The following is a 17,090-nucleotide window of genomic DNA, read 5'->3' as shown; positions in this document are numbered from 1 at the left end:
TTACAGATTCAAATAACTGAATGCTATCGGCAATCTGACCGTATTGTTTATTGGAGCTCTGCTAAGTTGTGTAACTGCCATTTCATGACAGGTGTAACAGTGACAACAGATCTGAAACAACAAATCAAATGGAAGTATGTAATCATATTGTCTTTTCTCATTTCTACAATATCTTTTTTTGTTCATTAGAAAAGTAAAACTAAAGTACATTTTACATTTGTTTCCAACCTAAGATAAAAGACGTATTCAAAAGAGTTATAAAAAAAGAGAGATCACATACCTGAAGCCTTTGATGATGGTGCGATTAAAGGCCTCCCCAAATTTTTGTGAATAAATGTTGTTGAGCTGTGTGACGAAAGTCCTTCAGTTAAAATCATTTTGTCTTTTTTTCTGTATGTTTTTTTGTGTGTGAGTGTATGATCATTCCTGCCTGAAAAAGAAGTTAACTCAGCCTTTTTCAGTCATAATGACCTCTTAGTTATTGTTGACAATAACCATATAATTTTTCTTGTGATTTCCCCGAGTTTGAGGGTGTGGAAAATGTATTCATTTTACAAGAAAAAATGTTGACCAACTGAATATGCTGTATGCAAAGAAATACAAACTCACCGCAGAAGTTACTTTAGTTTCTAATTCCTTGAACGCTGGTGATGAAGCGTTTCCAAGTTCTGGAGTAAAGGTTTGTTTCAAACTGAATCCCAAAGAGATTTTAGGCTCCGGCGGTGGGGCAGGTGTTGTAGTTCTAACTGTAGTTGGAGCACCAGTAGTAATGATGGAAGTTGTCGAATTTTCACTCACAGCTGGGGAACTTGCATGACCTAGAAATGAAAAAAAGTTTCAACAACTAAAGACATTTCCATCAAAAGGCACATGATGAATGCAAAATAGGTTGAATAATGACTGATTTTTATTAAATGAGATAATGTTGACTTTCTGTAGTGACATATTGGCTGGTGGTGATGCTGCATTGGGTAGTTATAAACTACAACTTCAACTTCAACTTTCCACTTTATTGTCCCCAAAAGGGGCGAATGAATGTGCAGCAAGACAACAACATAAGCACATAGAACAACAACAGATAACACAGGACAAACATAAAGTGCAATTGGTCAGTAAAAGGTTAAAATAAAAAAGTACTAGTGAAGCCAAATTGTTCTCATCTTTCTTGTGAAGATGCATTTACAAGAGCAGATGTTGTTGTGGATGGTGGGGCAGTTTATGAAATAGTGATGAAATGTGTTATTAAAGTGATAATAACAGGCATACAGGTAAAGTATAGGTAACCTTATTATAGGAGATTTAGTGATACAGGATATTGACTGAGGCACAAGTTTAATTCACTGGCATTGCAGTGGCTGTTGTGGGTGTGGTCATAATGTGTGGTAGTGAGGTTGTATTACTTGAAAGAAAAATAATTAGGAAGACAAAAACATATAATCATTAATACTGAAATTCACATGGATTATTCATATATGATATATGTGATATATATATATATATATATACATATATATTACTTTTGAGCTGGTATGGGAGTTCCAAACTAATACAAAGTGCATCTATAAAAAAGGCTGCATGTAGACATTGCTTTCTGAGGATTTCAAGTTTGTTGAGAAAATCAAGGAAAATTAAGAGACTGTGGCTGAAATTCAGTTACCTAGAGAACAGGTTTTAGAACAGTTTTGTTAATCCAATACACATAATCAGGCTTTCAATTTATAAATAAGAAGACATTTATGGCATGTTTCCACTATGCAGTCCGGTACGGGTCGGGTCGGAACGGTTCGCTTATTTCAGTGTTTCCATTACCACGAAAGCGCACCAATCCGTACCGTACCGTTACCATTTTTGTAACCCTTCTGCTTGGGGTACCCGGCTCCAGGCTCTGCTCTCCGTTGTTGGTGAGGAGGCTGTGCAGCGGGAGCTCAATGGCGCTGTGCGAAATGAAAAAGTTTTCCAGCTGATTGCCACAAAAATGGCAGAAAGTGGTTTCAACAAGACCGCGAGCCAGTGTCGCATTAAGCTGAAGAAGCTTGGAGGTGGTTCGAAATTAGGATGTTATTTGTTATTTGCTGTTATTTGCTATTTACGCTTCGGCACGCACTCCGCCCACCCCTGAGGGTCCCCTTTGTACAGTGGGAACGCAAGCTGACCCCAAAGCGACCCGACCCGTACCGCACCGTTCTGAACCAACACGTACCGGACTGCATAGTGGACACGAGGCTTTAGTGGGGGTTTTTTTGGCACTTACAAATAAAGAGTTTCCTCAAATGATTTGTTTTCATTTTCATTTATACCTGGCAGTGGCGTTGTGCTGACTTGAGGTGAGGCTGGTGAAGTCATGTTGAGTGGTGGTGAAGTTGCATTGAGTGCTGGTGATGTCATGTTGAGTGGTGGTGATGTGATGTTGCTCAGTTGTGTGGTTGGGCTGACCGGTGGTGAGGTCTGGTTAAGTGGCAGTGAGGTTGCATTGAGAATTGTTGAGGTTGAAACAGTTGGTGATGACGTCATGTTCAGATGAGGTGATGTGATGTTGCTCAGTTGTGTGGTTGGGCTGACCGGTGGTGAGGTCTGGTTAAGTGGTAGTGACGTTGCATTGAGAATTGTTGAGGTTGAAACAGTTGGTGATGACGTCATGTTCAGATGAGGTGATGTGATGTTGCTCAGTTGTGTGGTTGGGCTGACCGGTGGTGAGGTCATGTTTACAAGTTGTGTGGTCAAGTTAATAGGTGATGACGTGACATTTGTTGGTAGTTTGGTCGTACTGATTGGTGCTGAGGCTTCATGGAGTAGATGTTAGGTTACACAATGTTAGAAATAAAGTCAGTCAAAGAAATGTACTAATTGGGCTTTTTCATAACCACTCATAATAAAGCAATAGAACAGTTAAATTGATGATAAGTGGAACAGTTCTTACTTAAAACAAAGCCCTCCCAAATCCTTAAAGATGAGAAAATTTAAGAAATATATCAAAGATACAAATATTTTTTTTTACCTGTTGAAGGTGCAGTGGTGACTGGAGCTACAGTTGGTGTCTCTACAACTGAAAATGACATATTTCCAATTACACAATTGGTGCTATATTCTAATCGAAGAAATTAGTCTTGTACATTTGAGGAAAAAAAACAACAACTGCCTTACCTCTGGCTACAATAGTTGATGCATTGACAGGCAGAGATAAGTTACCAGAAGCAGCAGCTTCCACTAAAGTATCAGCAGCTGCAGTGGCATTTGGAAGTGTCTGTCCTTCATTGAATACCAGCTCAACATCTGCCACAACAGATCCACTCCTGTGAAAAACATTTGTTACAGATTCAAATAACTGAATGCTATCGGCAATCTGACCGTATTGTTTATTGGAGCTCTGCTAAGTTGTGTAACTGCCATTTCATGACAGGTGTAACAGTGACAACAGATCTGAAACAACAAATCAAATGGAAGTATGTAATCATATTGTCTTTTCTCATTTCTACAATATCTTTTTTTGTTCATTAGAAAAGTAAAACTAAAGTACATTTTACATTTGTTTCCAACCTAAGATAAAAGACGTATTCAAAAGAGTTATAAAAAAAGAGAGATCACATACCTGAAGCCTTTGATGATGGTGCGATTAAAGGCCTCCCCAAATTTTTGTGAATAAATGTTGTTGAGCTGTGTGACGAAAGTCCTTCAGTTAAAATCATTTTGTCTTTTTTTCTGTATGTTTTTTTGTGTGTGAGTGTATGATCATTACTGCCTGAAAAAGAAGTTAACTCAGCCTTTTTCAGTCATAATGACCTCTTAGTTATTGTTGACAATAACCATATAATTTTTCTTGTGATTTCCCCGAGTTTGAGGGTGTGGAAAATGTATTCATTTTACAAGAAAAAATGTTGACCAACTGAATATGCTGTATGCAAAGAAATACAAACTCACCGCAGAAGTTACTTTAGTTTCTAATTCCTTGAACGCTGGTGATGAAGCGTTTCCAAGTTCTGGAGTAAAGGTTTGTTTCAAACTGAATCCCAAAGAGATTTTAGGCTCCGGCGGTGGGGCAGGTGTTGTAGTTCTAACTGTAGTTGGAGCACCAGTAGTAATGATGGAAGTTGTCGAATTTTCACTCACAGCTGGGGAACTTGCATGACCTAGAAATTAAAAAAGTTTCAACAACCAAAGACATTTCCCTTAAAAGGCACATGATGAATGCAAAATAGGTTGAATAATGACTGATTTTTATTAAATGAGATAATGTTGACTTTCTGTAGTGACATATTGGCAGGTGGTGATGCTGCATTGGGTAATTATAAACTACCAGTGAAGCCAGATTGTTCTTATCCTGCTTGTGAAGATGCATTTACAAGAGCAGATGTTGTTGTGGATGGTGGGGCAGTTTATGAAATAGTGATGAAATGTGTTATTAAAGTGATAATAACAGGCATACAGGTAAAGTATAGGTAACCTTATTATAGGAGATTTAGTGATACAGGATATTGACTGAGGCACAAGTTTAATTCACTGGCATTGCAGTGGCTGTTGTGGGTGTGGTCATAATGTGTGGTAGTGAGGTTGTATTACTTGAAAGAACAATAATTAGGAAGACAAAAACATATAAACATAAATACTGAAATTCACATGGATGATACATATATGATATATGTGATAATATATCACATATATATATATATATATATATGTTACTTTTGAGCTAGTATGGGAGTTCCAAAGTACATCTACAAAAAAGGCTGCATGTAGACATTGCTTTCTAAGGATTTCATGTTTATTGAGAAAATCAAGGAAAATAAAGAGACAGTACGTTTGGCTGGAATTCAGTTATCTATAAATGGTGTGGTGGCCGGTGAAAGTGAGGTCAAGCATTATGACGATTGGTGATGAAGTTGAATTTACTTTTGAGTTTTCATTAAAAGGTAATGAGATTGCAGAAAATAACATCAGCTGGCTATAATAATATGACTTACCTGAAGATGAACTTGTGATGACTGCTGGTGGCGAGGCTGTGTTTGACGAGGTTGTGTTCACAGAGGTTGACGTTATTTGGACAGGTGCTGATGTTGCATTTGCTGCTGTGCTTTGGTTCACTGATGGCGAGGCTGTGTTCATTGTTGATGAAGTTGAATTCCCTGTTGAGTTTTCATTAAAAGGCAATGAGGTTGCAGAAAATTACATCAGCTGGCTTTAATTATATGACTTTTGGAGAACTTAGATAACCTGAAGATGTTGTGACGACTGGTGGTGGAGAGGTTGTGTTTTGCTGAGTTGAGGTTTGGTTAAGAGGTGAAGTTGTATTTCCATGTGTTGATGTTAGGGTGACTGTTGATTGGGTTGTGTTGACTGTAAATGAAAGTGTGCTGCATTATATGTATGATTTTGCTGAAATCATACAGTGCACAAAATGACTTTACAGCTGCTTGGTGTTTCAGCAAAAGTCCTATGATTTAGGGAAAGTCATAGCTACAACCAGTAAGTGAAAAAACATTTTCATTTTTTTTTTTTTTAACAATACAGGGCAGAAGTTGGCTCTCCTGATAAAATCTTTAGTTGCATGCAATAGAACCATCTAATTAAGATTTCTTAATCATACCTAGAATTTGTTCAAATATTGTTGTGTAGATTTGTTTTCTCTTTGTTTTAAGAGGTTTTTGTCTCAAAATCATAAACTCTTTCTTTTGTGTAAACCATAAAACTTATTAAAGACCAATGAAATAACCCCCTCAAATAATAATTTTCAATAAACCCCAGCTTCCCGAGACAACAAGTTGAAGTGTCCTCAGACAAGATTCTGAATCCCATGTTGCCCCCAGCGTGTCCATTGGTGTGTGAATGTGTGGTGTGTGTGCTAGAGAAACAAACAGACAAACAGAACACTGTATCCTGTATAACGTGTGTGTGGTGAAATTTCCTGTATTTCCTGCATATATGAACCACCATACATGCTCTCTATACGTTGCACACCTTCCCTTTAATGTCTAATGATGTTGAATTGATTGTTAAAGACATTAAATTCACTTTAGATATCATACCCTCTGCTGGAATTGAGACGTTGACTGGTGATGAAGTTGTGTTGACTGCTGAAAAGGTTGTGTTAAACGGTGAAGTTGTGTTAATTGATGATGAAGTTGTGTTGACTGTTGATGAAATTGTGTTGACCGGTGATGAAGTTGTGTTGACTATTGATGAAGTTGCATTGACCACGGAGGACGTTGTGTTGTCTGGTAATGAAGTTGTGTTCACCGTGGATGAAGTTGCGTTGTCTGGTAGTGAAGTTGTGTTCACCGTGGATGAAGTTGTGTTCACTGTGGATGAAGTTGCGTTGTCTGGTAGTGAAGTTGTGTTAACCGTGGATGAAGTTGTGTTCACCGTGGATGAAGTTGCGTTGTCTGGTAGTGAAGTTGTGTTCACCGTGGATGAAGTTGTGTTCACCGTGGATGAAGTTGCGTTGTCTGGTAGTGAAGTTGTGTTCACCGTGGATGAAGTTGTGTTCACCGTGGATGAAGTTGCGTTGTCTGGTAGTGAAGTTGTGTTCACCGTGGATGAAGTTGCGTTGTCTGGTAATGAAGTTGTGTTCACCGTGGATGAAGTTGCGTTGTCTGGTAATGAAGTTGTGTTCACCGTGGATGAAGTTGCGTTATCTGGTAATGAAGTTGTGTTCACCGTGGATGAAGTTGCGTTGTCTGGTAATGAAGTTGTGTTCACCGTGGATGAAGTTGCGTTGTCTGGTAATGAAGTTGTGTTCACCGTGGATGAAGTTGCGTTGTCTGGTAATGAAGTTGTGTTCACCGTGGATGAAGTTGCGTTGTCTGGTAATGAAGTTGTGTTCACCGTGGATGAAGTTGTGTTCACCGTGGATGAAGTTGCGTTGTCTGGTAATGAAGTTGTGTTCACCGTGGATGAAGTTGCGTTGTCTGGTAATGAAGTTGCGTTGTCTGGTAGTGAAGTTGTGTTCACCGTGGATGAAGTTGTGTTGTCTGGTAATGAAGTTGTGTTCACCGTGGATGAAGTTGCGTTGTCTGGTAATGAAGTTGTGTTGTCTGGTAGTGAAGTTGTGTTCACCGTGGATGAAGTTGCGTTGTCTGGTAATGAAGTTGTGTTGTCTGGTAGTGAAGTTGTGTTCACCGTGGATGAAGTTGCGTTGTCTGGTAATGAAGTTGTGTTCACCGTGGATGAAGTTGTGTTATCTGGTAATGAAGTTGTGTTGTCTGGGAATGAAGTTGTGTTGTCTGGTAGTGAAGTTGTGTTCACCGTGGATGAAGTTGTGTTGTCTGGTAATGAAGTTGTGTTGTCTGGTAATGAAGTTGTGTTGTCTGGTAGTGAAGTTGTGTTCACCGTGGATGAAGTTGTGTTATCTGGTAATGAAGTTGTGTTCACCGTGGATGAAGTTGTGTTATCTGGTAGTGAAGTTGTGTTGTCTGGTAATGAAGTTGTGTTGTCTGGTAGTGAAGTTGTGTTCACCGTGGATGAAGTTGTGTTATCTGGTAATGAAGTTGTGTTGTCTGGTAATGAAGTTGTGTTGTCTGGTAGTGAAGTTGTGTTCACCGTGGATGAAGTTGTGTTGTCTGGTAATGAAGTTGTGTTGTCTGGTAATGAAGTTGTGTTGTCTGGTAGTGAAGTTGTGTTCACCGTGGATGAAGTTGTGTTATCTGGTAATGAAGTTGTGTTGTCTGGGAATGAAGTTGTGTTGTCTGGTAGTGAAGTTGTGTTCACCGTGGATGAAGTTGTGTTGTCTGGTAATGAAGTTGCGTTGTCTGGTAATGAAGTTGTGTTGTCTGGTAGTGAAGTTGTGTTCACCGTGGATGAAGTTGCGTTGTCTGGTAATGAAGTTGTGTTCACCGTGGATGAAGTTGCGTCGTCTGGTAATGAAGTTGTGTTCACCGTGGATGAAGTTGCGTTGTCTGGTAATGAAGTTGCGTCGTCTGGTAATGAAGTTGTGTTCACCGTGGATGAAGTTGCGTTGTCTGGTAATGAAGTTGCGTTGTCTGGTAATGAAGTTGTGTTCACCGTGGATGAAGTTGTGCTATCTGGTAGTGAAGTTGTAATCACCGTGGACGAAGTTGTATTGATCGGTGGAAATGTGTGACATTAACAAAATTCAAACAGAGAGAAGTTAAGATATGATGTAAGATCTTTTTACAATATGAATTTGATATTTTGATTTAAATTTAAAATTACCCTGAAAAGTTCATATATAATATTATAATATTTCCTTATTATTCTTTATTCCTTATTATTTCCTTAGGATTCCTTATTATTACAGAACAATTTTTCATATTCAAATAGTTTCCAAGCACCTTCTCTCACACGTGAGTAGAACTCTTAATTAAGTAAATTATTATCTTGTAAAAATGATTTTTTATGTTTCTATTGATTTCTTTGATGAGAAGAAATTAAATGGATGGTTGGTATATGCTTTGGCCTAAATGGACAGATAAAAAAAAAATATGCTGAAAAATTCACGAGTTACTTATCCTTATCCGACATTGTTGAAAATAGTGTGAAATTGTTGGATTTTCACATATTCAAGAGATTTTCTATCTCTTGAATATTTTGGTCAAGAAGAGAGGTATAGCTTCTTTGTCTGGCTTTAGCTGAACTTTGCAAAGTTCTGAGGTGATATTTGTAAGGCACAATGGAGAATGACAGCTTGATGAGTTGCTTGCTTTCACCATAACTCTTTAGTAGCAATTAACACACGTAGCTTAATTAAGCTGACGGGCTCCCCTGTATCATTAGATCTAATCATTTGTATTATAAACACAGCTGTCCAGCAGTGCATGAGTGTATTTTCAGTGCTGCTGCCAACCTGTTTCACCAGTTTGCTGTATCATTACTGACCTCTGGTGGCAAATGTTGAGCACTACAAAACTCCAAAGAGTGTATAGTAGACACTGTTATACAGGACTTTATTTTCAGCTCTGCTGCCAACCTGTTTCACCAGTGACATAACTGGCCTCTGGTGGGGAATATTCAGAACTATACTACATCACTCTAATCTCATTGTTTAATAGACACATGAGATTATTCTTCAACACTGTTGAGACTCATATTTTTGGAATTTTCTAAATAACATGATGTGCTGTAGCATTTGATCCTGCCTCATAAAACTGATACAGAAATCCTAGTATAACAAAAAAAAAAGGTAGAGTCAATATATAAGAGATGATAAGGATCTCAAGGATGCTAATGAAAATGTTTTCCCCTTGGTTTGGCCCAAATTATTTATTAATATTATTATTATTATTATTGAAACTTTTATTTACATTACCTGGTGTTGGGGTAGTACCAGTACCAGTAGCTTGAGCTGATGTTGTTCCAACCAGCCCTACAGACAAAAACATAGTTGATGAATAATTTCAGTCTAATTCAAGATACTGTTGTTACCCCCCCCCACCCTCTCTTTCTCTTTCTCTCTAACAATCCCAATTCTCACACACACACAGACACAATCAGACATACATTGACACATGCAAGCCAACAATTACCTGCTAACAGAAGGAAAACGAGAAGTTCCATCGTCTGAGTGTCTGCCTCCTGTTAAACATCGAATACATTTTCATTTGTTGAAAGAAATGCATGCTGAAGCCATTTTATCAAACTGTGCTCTTAAAACACATGTTAAAAAGAGAATTTTCTCTGTCCTGTTAACACATATTTGGCTACATACATCTAGGATATCTGTATTCTACTTGCATGCAAGTAATGTAAAAGTAAAGGTTGAGACTCTTGTCTCATTGTCATTTTTATAACCCATACAACTGCCTAAAGTGTAGCTATAGTTAGAATTCATCTCAACCATTATCAGTTTTAGAAGGCACACTTAATACAACAGCTCAGATAAAACGACACAAAAAGAGTGCTTATTATTCAGTGACTGTACTTTCCCAGGTTTCTATCCTTGACATTGACTCACTTGTTAACTCATAGATTAACTACTCTCTTACACATTCTCAGGAGTGAGATGTTTGGAATTGGTTATGCCAACATTCCAGTGAGACGAGTTTGTGAAACTCTTCCTCAAACTGACATAGCAGTCCCACATCTACAGTTGCCATTCAAGATTCCATCCACAGGTGTATCCGCTTTCTGCGAGGCCTAGAATTTGTCTAAACAATTTATTTTCCGGGCTCATAATTTAGGAACACCATCATGCCATGTTGTGTCAGTTATTTTTCTACTTTCAGTAACTATATTTCATATGAATTAAATTCCAGTGTCTGTCCAACTAAATATTTTATTTACAAGTTATATAATAATAACCAATCATCAGAAATCAGTTGGATGGCAATAATGACATCATGTTATGTCAGCTTTTGATCAGGACATTAATTAACCAGTCAAAATGTATTGGATGATATTTTAGTTAATCGCTGAGACCCATAACTCTCAAAGGTATAAGGACTGTCTGGCTTTAATTGAACTTTGTGAAGTTCTGCACTTGAAACACAGATGTAGAGGTATTTGTGATGCACAATAGAGATTGATAGCTGCTTGCTTTCACCATAAACCTGTGTAACAATTAACACACACATCTCAATTTGGGTTTACTGGCTGCCCTGTATCACTGGATCTTAATCCAAAGTATTTAAAACACAGGGTAAGAACTATCTGGCTGTACACGAGTGTATAGTTAGTTTGGCTGCCAAAGTAACTCGCCAGTTTGCTGTATCATAATTGGCCTCTGGTGGCATATGTTTGGCACTACAATGCATTAGAGGACTGACTCTGCCATTTTTTGTTGCATTTTTTTCACGCATTATAATATCAGTCAAAAGACATTCTTCACATCCCTTAAACATTCTGACCTTAACGTTGCACATTGAAGATGTGACCAAATATTATAGATCTTCTATATAAATTACATCATAGTACACCACTCTGTTTCTGTTCTACACATTTTTACAGTTAGTTGCAATTGTATGATTATTTTTTTCAAATATCAGTATATTTGTCAATAAAAGAAGATATATTTACAAAAGTGACATTCTTTGAGACTCACAAAAACCTGTTATCCAACAAAAAACTACTATATTCATTGCATCCCATGGGCAGAGCACGATGGTGCTCCGAGAGCAGCCACACCCTGACAACCCAAGCATTGCAATCTGTCAATGTACATGTCAATGTACACATAGCGTACAAGTACACATCAAATATATGCTGTAGGTTTAACTGTAAGATCCTCTAATTGAAGGGATATTTTCAAAATTAATGTTTTGCTTTTTGACATTTTTTGTTGTTAGAATCTATGGTGCAATGAACCAATAAAGATTAAAGGTGTCTTTGATAAAATACCAAAAAAGTGGGAAAAGTAAAGCACACATTGCAGAAATTACAGTTAGAAATCAAAGGTTTTTGCTTGAATGCAATTCAACAAACAGTTATACAGAAAACCAAACTTTTGAAAGACAGTTACTGAACCATTAAGATTTGGAAGAAAAAGCTAAATCTGATGTTCGCTTACATCATTTCAAACATTTGCAAAGAAAGTTGCTGGATGCAAAGTAATTTCTCATACAGTACTAAGTCATATTACATTTTCAGTTATAAACAGTTATTCAAATATAAAGATGTACTTTCTTACCCCAGTGGAGTCCAAGTGTGTAGAAATGTTCTTATATTCTCAACAACCTGTGGATGATTTGTCCAAAAACTGAGATCGCAACAGACACCTTTCCTTCTGGACTCAAACGATGGAAGTGAAGAGTTGTCTGTGGCTGAGGTTTTTTAAGAGGAATTTCTCACCGAACTTGTTAGACTTGTTTTCTTGTAAATTTTTTTTATGTAAAAAGAATGAAGGAGAGCTTGATATACAACCAAGTTGGTGTGTGTGTGTGTGTGGGGGGGGGTATGCTGACGTAGGTTTGAGCAATTGAAATGCCATTGTTGTTTAGTGGGCAAAGTAAACAGCATTCATGCAATTTTTGGATATACAGATATGGGATTTTCAAGCACTTCTGCAAAAGGTCATATATATATATATAAATGTATATTTGATACTTGAGAAGTGGTAGTGCCTCAAAACTGCTTTGTTTTCTCACAATCATTGTGTGATCGTCATAACCAAAAATATTTTGTACACCTGTCAGATGGACTAATGTTCGTTGTCCCCTCTGAGAATTTTTACCAGAATGATAAGAAGATGTAAAAAAAAAAAGCAAAGAAAGAAAACATCTCAAAGTATAGTTGATCATCAGTCAGGCATATATGCCCACCAAAAGAACTGGTAGACTAGGAAGCTTTTATATCTGATGAACCATGTTAAGGTAGTGATGGTCATCAAGAAGAAACCACAAATTCAAAGGCTTTGTATGCACTTGTTAAAAATAGTCATTTTAGTGATGATTATTTTAACTGGTTCAGTAACTTAAGAGCTGTGCAAACAGAGTAAAACATGTCTGTAATGGTTGTGGAATTAAATAGTTAATTGAATAATTTCATAATTATCATTCTACCACCTGAATTAGGCTAAATCTAAAGATTATTTAGATTATCAACCAGTATGCCATTACAATCAGAGATAGTTGCAAGGACATTGTTGGTTTTCTGCTTTTATTTATTGTACAACCAGTATTATTTTTCTACAGTGTCAGCAATGTTGTTTTTTTCTACACATTTTGTGCTTTCCTTCATTCACAAAGTAATTGTAGTATTTATATTTTCATACTATAATCAAAATTGACTGAGATGCATGTTCTCTACACGGTTTGCAGCTTTTCACAAAATGAGTGATATGTAAAAACAGCTAATTTTAGATGCTATTTTCTTGAAGCATTCTTACTTGAAAAGAATGGCAATGTCGTTTTTACAATGCGTCATCCCTGTGACGTAAAAGATTACTGCAATGCATAAGAGACGAGACACGCTTTACAATATAGCTAGCAACAGTAACTAAGTAAATTTGTCATTTTAAGCAAAATATATATTACTATGCTATCATTCTGATTAGAATAAGATATGCTGTTTGGACAATACCCACAAAGGATTTGTATTGATGGTCTGCATGTCAATGATGATTTGTAGTTTCTTGAATCAGTCTGTAAACAAGCTACTTAAAGTCACAAAACTAAAAAGAATAAAGAGATTAAAACTGAATCAATACTTTCAATTGTTACCATGCCTCTAAATAGTCTGTAGACATTATTGTGGACACAATGGTGTATAAGCTTGGCATCATAGAAATGTAAGTCAACAAGCTCTCCCCCTCCCCCTCATACTTTTTCCAGCTCCTGCAGAATGAGGAAGAATGTGATCTGCCGGTAAGTGTAAGAGGGTGTGTGTGTGGGTAAGGTGTGTGTTGCATGAAACATACCAGGAAACTGGGAGTTAAGTTCTGATTTCAAAGTAAAGAATTTTATGCTAAATCATGATTGCATGCATCTGGCAGTCCCGCAGAAGCCACACACATTTCTATGATTTCTGTACCTGTCAGGCATAAATACAATATATACAATCAACAGTTACAGACATGTATAGTTATATAGGGGGTTTGGTGGTGCTCGGACTTGCGGGGGCCGGTTCCGGCGCACGACCCATGTCTGGGTGGCGGGGGCCTGGCGGGGCTGGTAGGCTGCCACCTCTGGCCTCTGCCCTATGCTTGTGGGGGCTCTGTCCGGGGGCTTCCTCTGCTGTCTTCTGGGTGGATGCATGGTTGTCCCTACGGTGGGCTTCCCGGGTTCTGTGCTCCTTGGGCGCTGTTGGTGGCCTGGGTCTGGGGGCCCTGTCGGCCTGCGTCTTGGGGGGTGGTAGCACCGAGTGGTATCTGGTAGGCTCTTTGGGTAAGTAGGCTGCCCGGCGGGCCGCGCCCCTAAATTTTAAATGCTCACTATTAGAAAAATGTTGAAGAGCTAGACGGGGGGGGGGGGGGGGGGTCTTCCCACACCCTTGTTGCCTGGTTGCTGCCTGGGGCGGGAGGAAGAGTTGTCCTGCTGGTTCGGGATCTGGGGGGCTGCTGGCCCACTGCGCCACACCCCAGCGGAGTTGGGGGAGGGGGAACATGAGCATGCTTGTGCTGTTCCTGATGGGGGGGAGGGTGTTGCCTCTCCCCGTCATGGCTTCACCCACCTGTGGGCACGTCTTGACTCCCGGGTTGCTTGGCCGGGGGCACTGGGGCATGTGATGGCTCACTATGCTTGGCTGTCTGGGGCGCCTGGCCCTCTCAGGTATGGGGCGGGTGCAGTCTTCTGGTTCTGTGCTCCATGGGGGCTGCTGGTGGCCTGGGTCTGGGGGCCCTCTCAGCCTGATTCTGATTGCTGGGGGGGCTGTGGATTGTGGCCCTATACACTGATATTTAAGCATGGTTATTATGTGGGACCATCTATGTGTATTGCATGTTCATGCAGACACACACACACACACACACACACACACATTCATTAGCCAAGTAGCATGCTCGCTAATCAGTTGTTGTGTTGTCCTGTGGTTTAAGGTCATCTATATCCAGAGTTATACTACATGTGATGGCTGCTGCTTGTGCTTTTTTTTTGTTTTGTGTGTTTGTTCTCTGCTTGTCTGGCTACAGGTGCTCCTGGTGTCTCTAAGGCTGGATTCCCCACAAAAGCTGTGGATTGTCTTCAGTTTTGTTTTGACAGGTGTAGCAGCTGGTTGTGTGACTTTTTACTGTTTTCTATGTTTGTCTCTTAATGTTTCTGTTTCTTTTTTTTTTTCCTTCTTCGCTCTCCCCCTCTCTCTGTCCCCCGGTCCGGTTCAGTACTATCACACATCATGTTAACTATTGTAACAAAAATAAATAAATAAACATAAGGAGTTAATGGGCATCAAGGGGAGCTTAAAGGCTCGTGTATACTTCGCAGCAGTGTGTCGCAGTGAGCTTGTCGCAGACACGACGCAGTTATTTTTGATTTAGGCTATGCCTTGAAGCGCTGTCTGCGCTATGTTAATCCCACGCCACAACCAGTGCCGTAACCAGCATTGAGGACACACAGGTCATGACCTCGGTATTTTCCCCGGTGTTTTTTTTATTTTTTTTAAATTTTTTATTTTTTTTATTCAGAGAAATGTCAAATTAATATATGATGAAAATCGTTCTGACTTTGATTGGTGGAAAGATCAGCATGCATTCTCATTTTTTTTTCTGAAAATAAAGTCCACATAATCCCTTTATCATCACGTTATATTTTAAAACTGAGCGGAAAAACGCCACCCGACTTTTTTTTCTTTTTTTCTTTTTTTTTTACGCCACCCGCCATTGGAAACATGTTTATCATATTACACAGCTTCGACGCGAAAGTCAGCTAGGAAATGGAAGCAAGATGAAGAAATCTACTAAACAAACTAAACTCAGCTTTGGAAAGCCAACTGGCCAGGGGAAAAGAAAGAGAGAAGGAGGTGAGTTCATTTCGCCAATCGCCAGTGAGAATGAGTGACAGTTCATAATGTTCATATTTGTTCAAAGCGCGGCTAGGAATAGGAGGATGCTAGATCATTGTCCTCAGCATTTCAAGCAACAGTCACAAAGCCCCTTGGTTAGGATTTCGTTTTCCAGTCGGCACAAACACACTGCACACAAATCTCTCTCTCAATTCGATTTTCCAAAAAAAAAAAAGTAGCGACCTGTAATGAAATTATTGGGAATCGTGACACGGCTTGGGCTGTTAAGCTAACTTTTTTTTTTTTTAATCAGGGCTTGACAGTTTTGTGCCAACTGTGGCTAGTGGTCATTCAGCCTCACTAGCTACAGTTTTGTTCAGTGCTATATGGCTTCCTACATGTAAATAAAGCAGACTAATAGGAACTGGGTCAGAAACTTATATTTTTCATTTTACTTAAAACAATTGATGATGCACACGGGGCAAAATAACAGAATGAAATACCCCGTGTACTCCCTCATATGACACAATCTTGAGGTTAGTTGTGCTGCTCATGGTGCATTATGAAGCCAAGTTTTACCAGCATTTAGCTAGTTGTCAGGCCCAGCATGATACCTATGTCTTCTCTGTGTTGAGTGAATGGATTGAATTGAGACTATACATCTAAAATACAGCCAACATCTTGTGGTCTGTTTGGCACATTCTACGATGTTAATTTAGTGGGTGGATTCAACCAGTTACTTAGGTAAAATGATTGCATTTTTCCAAATGAACCATTTGGATTTTATTGCAAATGGTGTCTAAAATTTTGCACATTGGTTAGACCAATAACCCAACTCATTCATTTGACCTTTTAGTGGGTCATGCACATGCATGGTGATGATGGTGACAATAGTAATAATAATAATAATGGAATATTAATAATAACAATAATATTAATGGTGATGCTGATGAGGATATTTTAAAACAGATGACACAGGAGAGGATGAGAATGAGGGAGTTGAAGAGAGAGAGTCAGTAGAGGAAGAAAGGGGAAGAACTGAGTCTCACTCACTCACTCAAATACTCTACTTTTGTGATCACATTGTTATAATAAACTTGTTCACCTACATATTCACCTCCTTGATGGACTTGTGATTTACCTCTGTTGATTCACATTTCCAAACTGTATTTTAAAAAGTCAACATATTAGGATGTTTTTTTTTTGTCAAATAAGATTTATCGCAATATTTGACCTCGGTATTTGAAAAATCCTGGTTACGACCCTGGCCACAACGCAAGAGGGACAATCACGAACAAGCTAGGATTGTGGGTGTTACGGTTACGGAGGTCATTCAACAACAATGGCGACTGGACGAATGCGCACTTTGATTGAGATGCAGCTGATCGATCTAGAAATAGAAGAAATATTGCTACTACTGGAGCTGGCAGAGAGGCAAAAGAATCGTCACGGTTAGCGTCACCATTAGCCGGTTAGCAAACCAGAAATACGCATAGTGTAGAGCGGATGTAGAGTTGACCAATCAGAGGCCTCCTTTCTCTCCTCCCTGCGGCGATTTCTGCGGCACTGTCTCTGCGGTGAGTTACAATTTTGAGGAGGTGCACCAGAGTGTCTGCGTAGTGTCTGCGTAAGGGGGGGGGGGGCATGTCTGCGTTAACTGCGACACACACGCAGACGACCTGGTTTCCGAGTATAAATCAGGCTTAAAGGCTCGTGTATACTTCGCAGCAGTGTGTCGCAGTGAGCTTGTCGCAGACACAACGCAGTTATTT

At 39.1% G+C, this 17,090-nt stretch overlaps 1 protein-coding gene across 26 annotated transcripts in view; it reads right to left on the bottom strand.

Annotated features, from left to right (window-relative positions):
- The window catches only part of LOC142378437 (uncharacterized), a 30,768-nt gene extending 19,083 nt beyond the window's left edge, over positions 1-11,685 (bottom strand). For 19 of the 26 annotated variants that reach the window (XM_075462926.1, XM_075462927.1, XM_075462933.1 and 16 more), the window contains exons 1-13: positions 11,573-11,685; positions 9,474-9,522; positions 9,257-9,313; positions 6,018-8,012; positions 5,206-5,328; positions 4,956-5,117; positions 3,916-4,124; positions 3,587-3,651; positions 3,142-3,290; positions 2,996-3,043; positions 2,298-2,780; positions 610-818; positions 281-345 (exon numbers count right to left, since the gene is read on the bottom strand). In XM_075462926.1, coding sequence (XP_075319041.1) covers positions 281-345; positions 610-818; positions 2,298-2,780; positions 2,996-3,043; positions 3,142-3,290; positions 3,587-3,651; positions 3,916-4,124; positions 4,956-5,117; positions 5,206-5,328; positions 6,018-8,012; positions 9,257-9,313; positions 9,474-9,504 — 3,596 coding nt within the window. In that variant the 5' untranslated portion in view covers positions 9,505-9,522; positions 11,573-11,685. The remainder of the gene's footprint in view (positions 1-280; positions 346-609; positions 819-2,297; positions 2,781-2,995; positions 3,044-3,141; positions 3,291-3,586; positions 3,652-3,915; positions 4,125-4,955; positions 5,118-5,205; positions 5,329-6,017; positions 8,013-9,256; positions 9,314-9,473; positions 9,523-11,572) is intronic. The other 7 variants (XM_075462942.1, XM_075462944.1, XM_075462931.1 and 4 more) reach the window with 7 other exon arrangements.
- Positions 11,686-17,090: the final 5,405 nt, after the last annotated feature.

Source organism: Odontesthes bonariensis, chromosome 4, assembly GCF_027942865.1.
Source record: "Odontesthes bonariensis isolate fOdoBon6 chromosome 4, fOdoBon6.hap1, whole genome shotgun sequence".
Lineage (NCBI taxonomy): Eukaryota > Metazoa > Chordata > Actinopteri > Atheriniformes > Atherinopsidae > Odontesthes > Odontesthes bonariensis.
The sequence above is the reverse complement of the archived record's forward strand: the minus strand, read 5'-3'. Positions and strand labels throughout refer to the sequence as shown.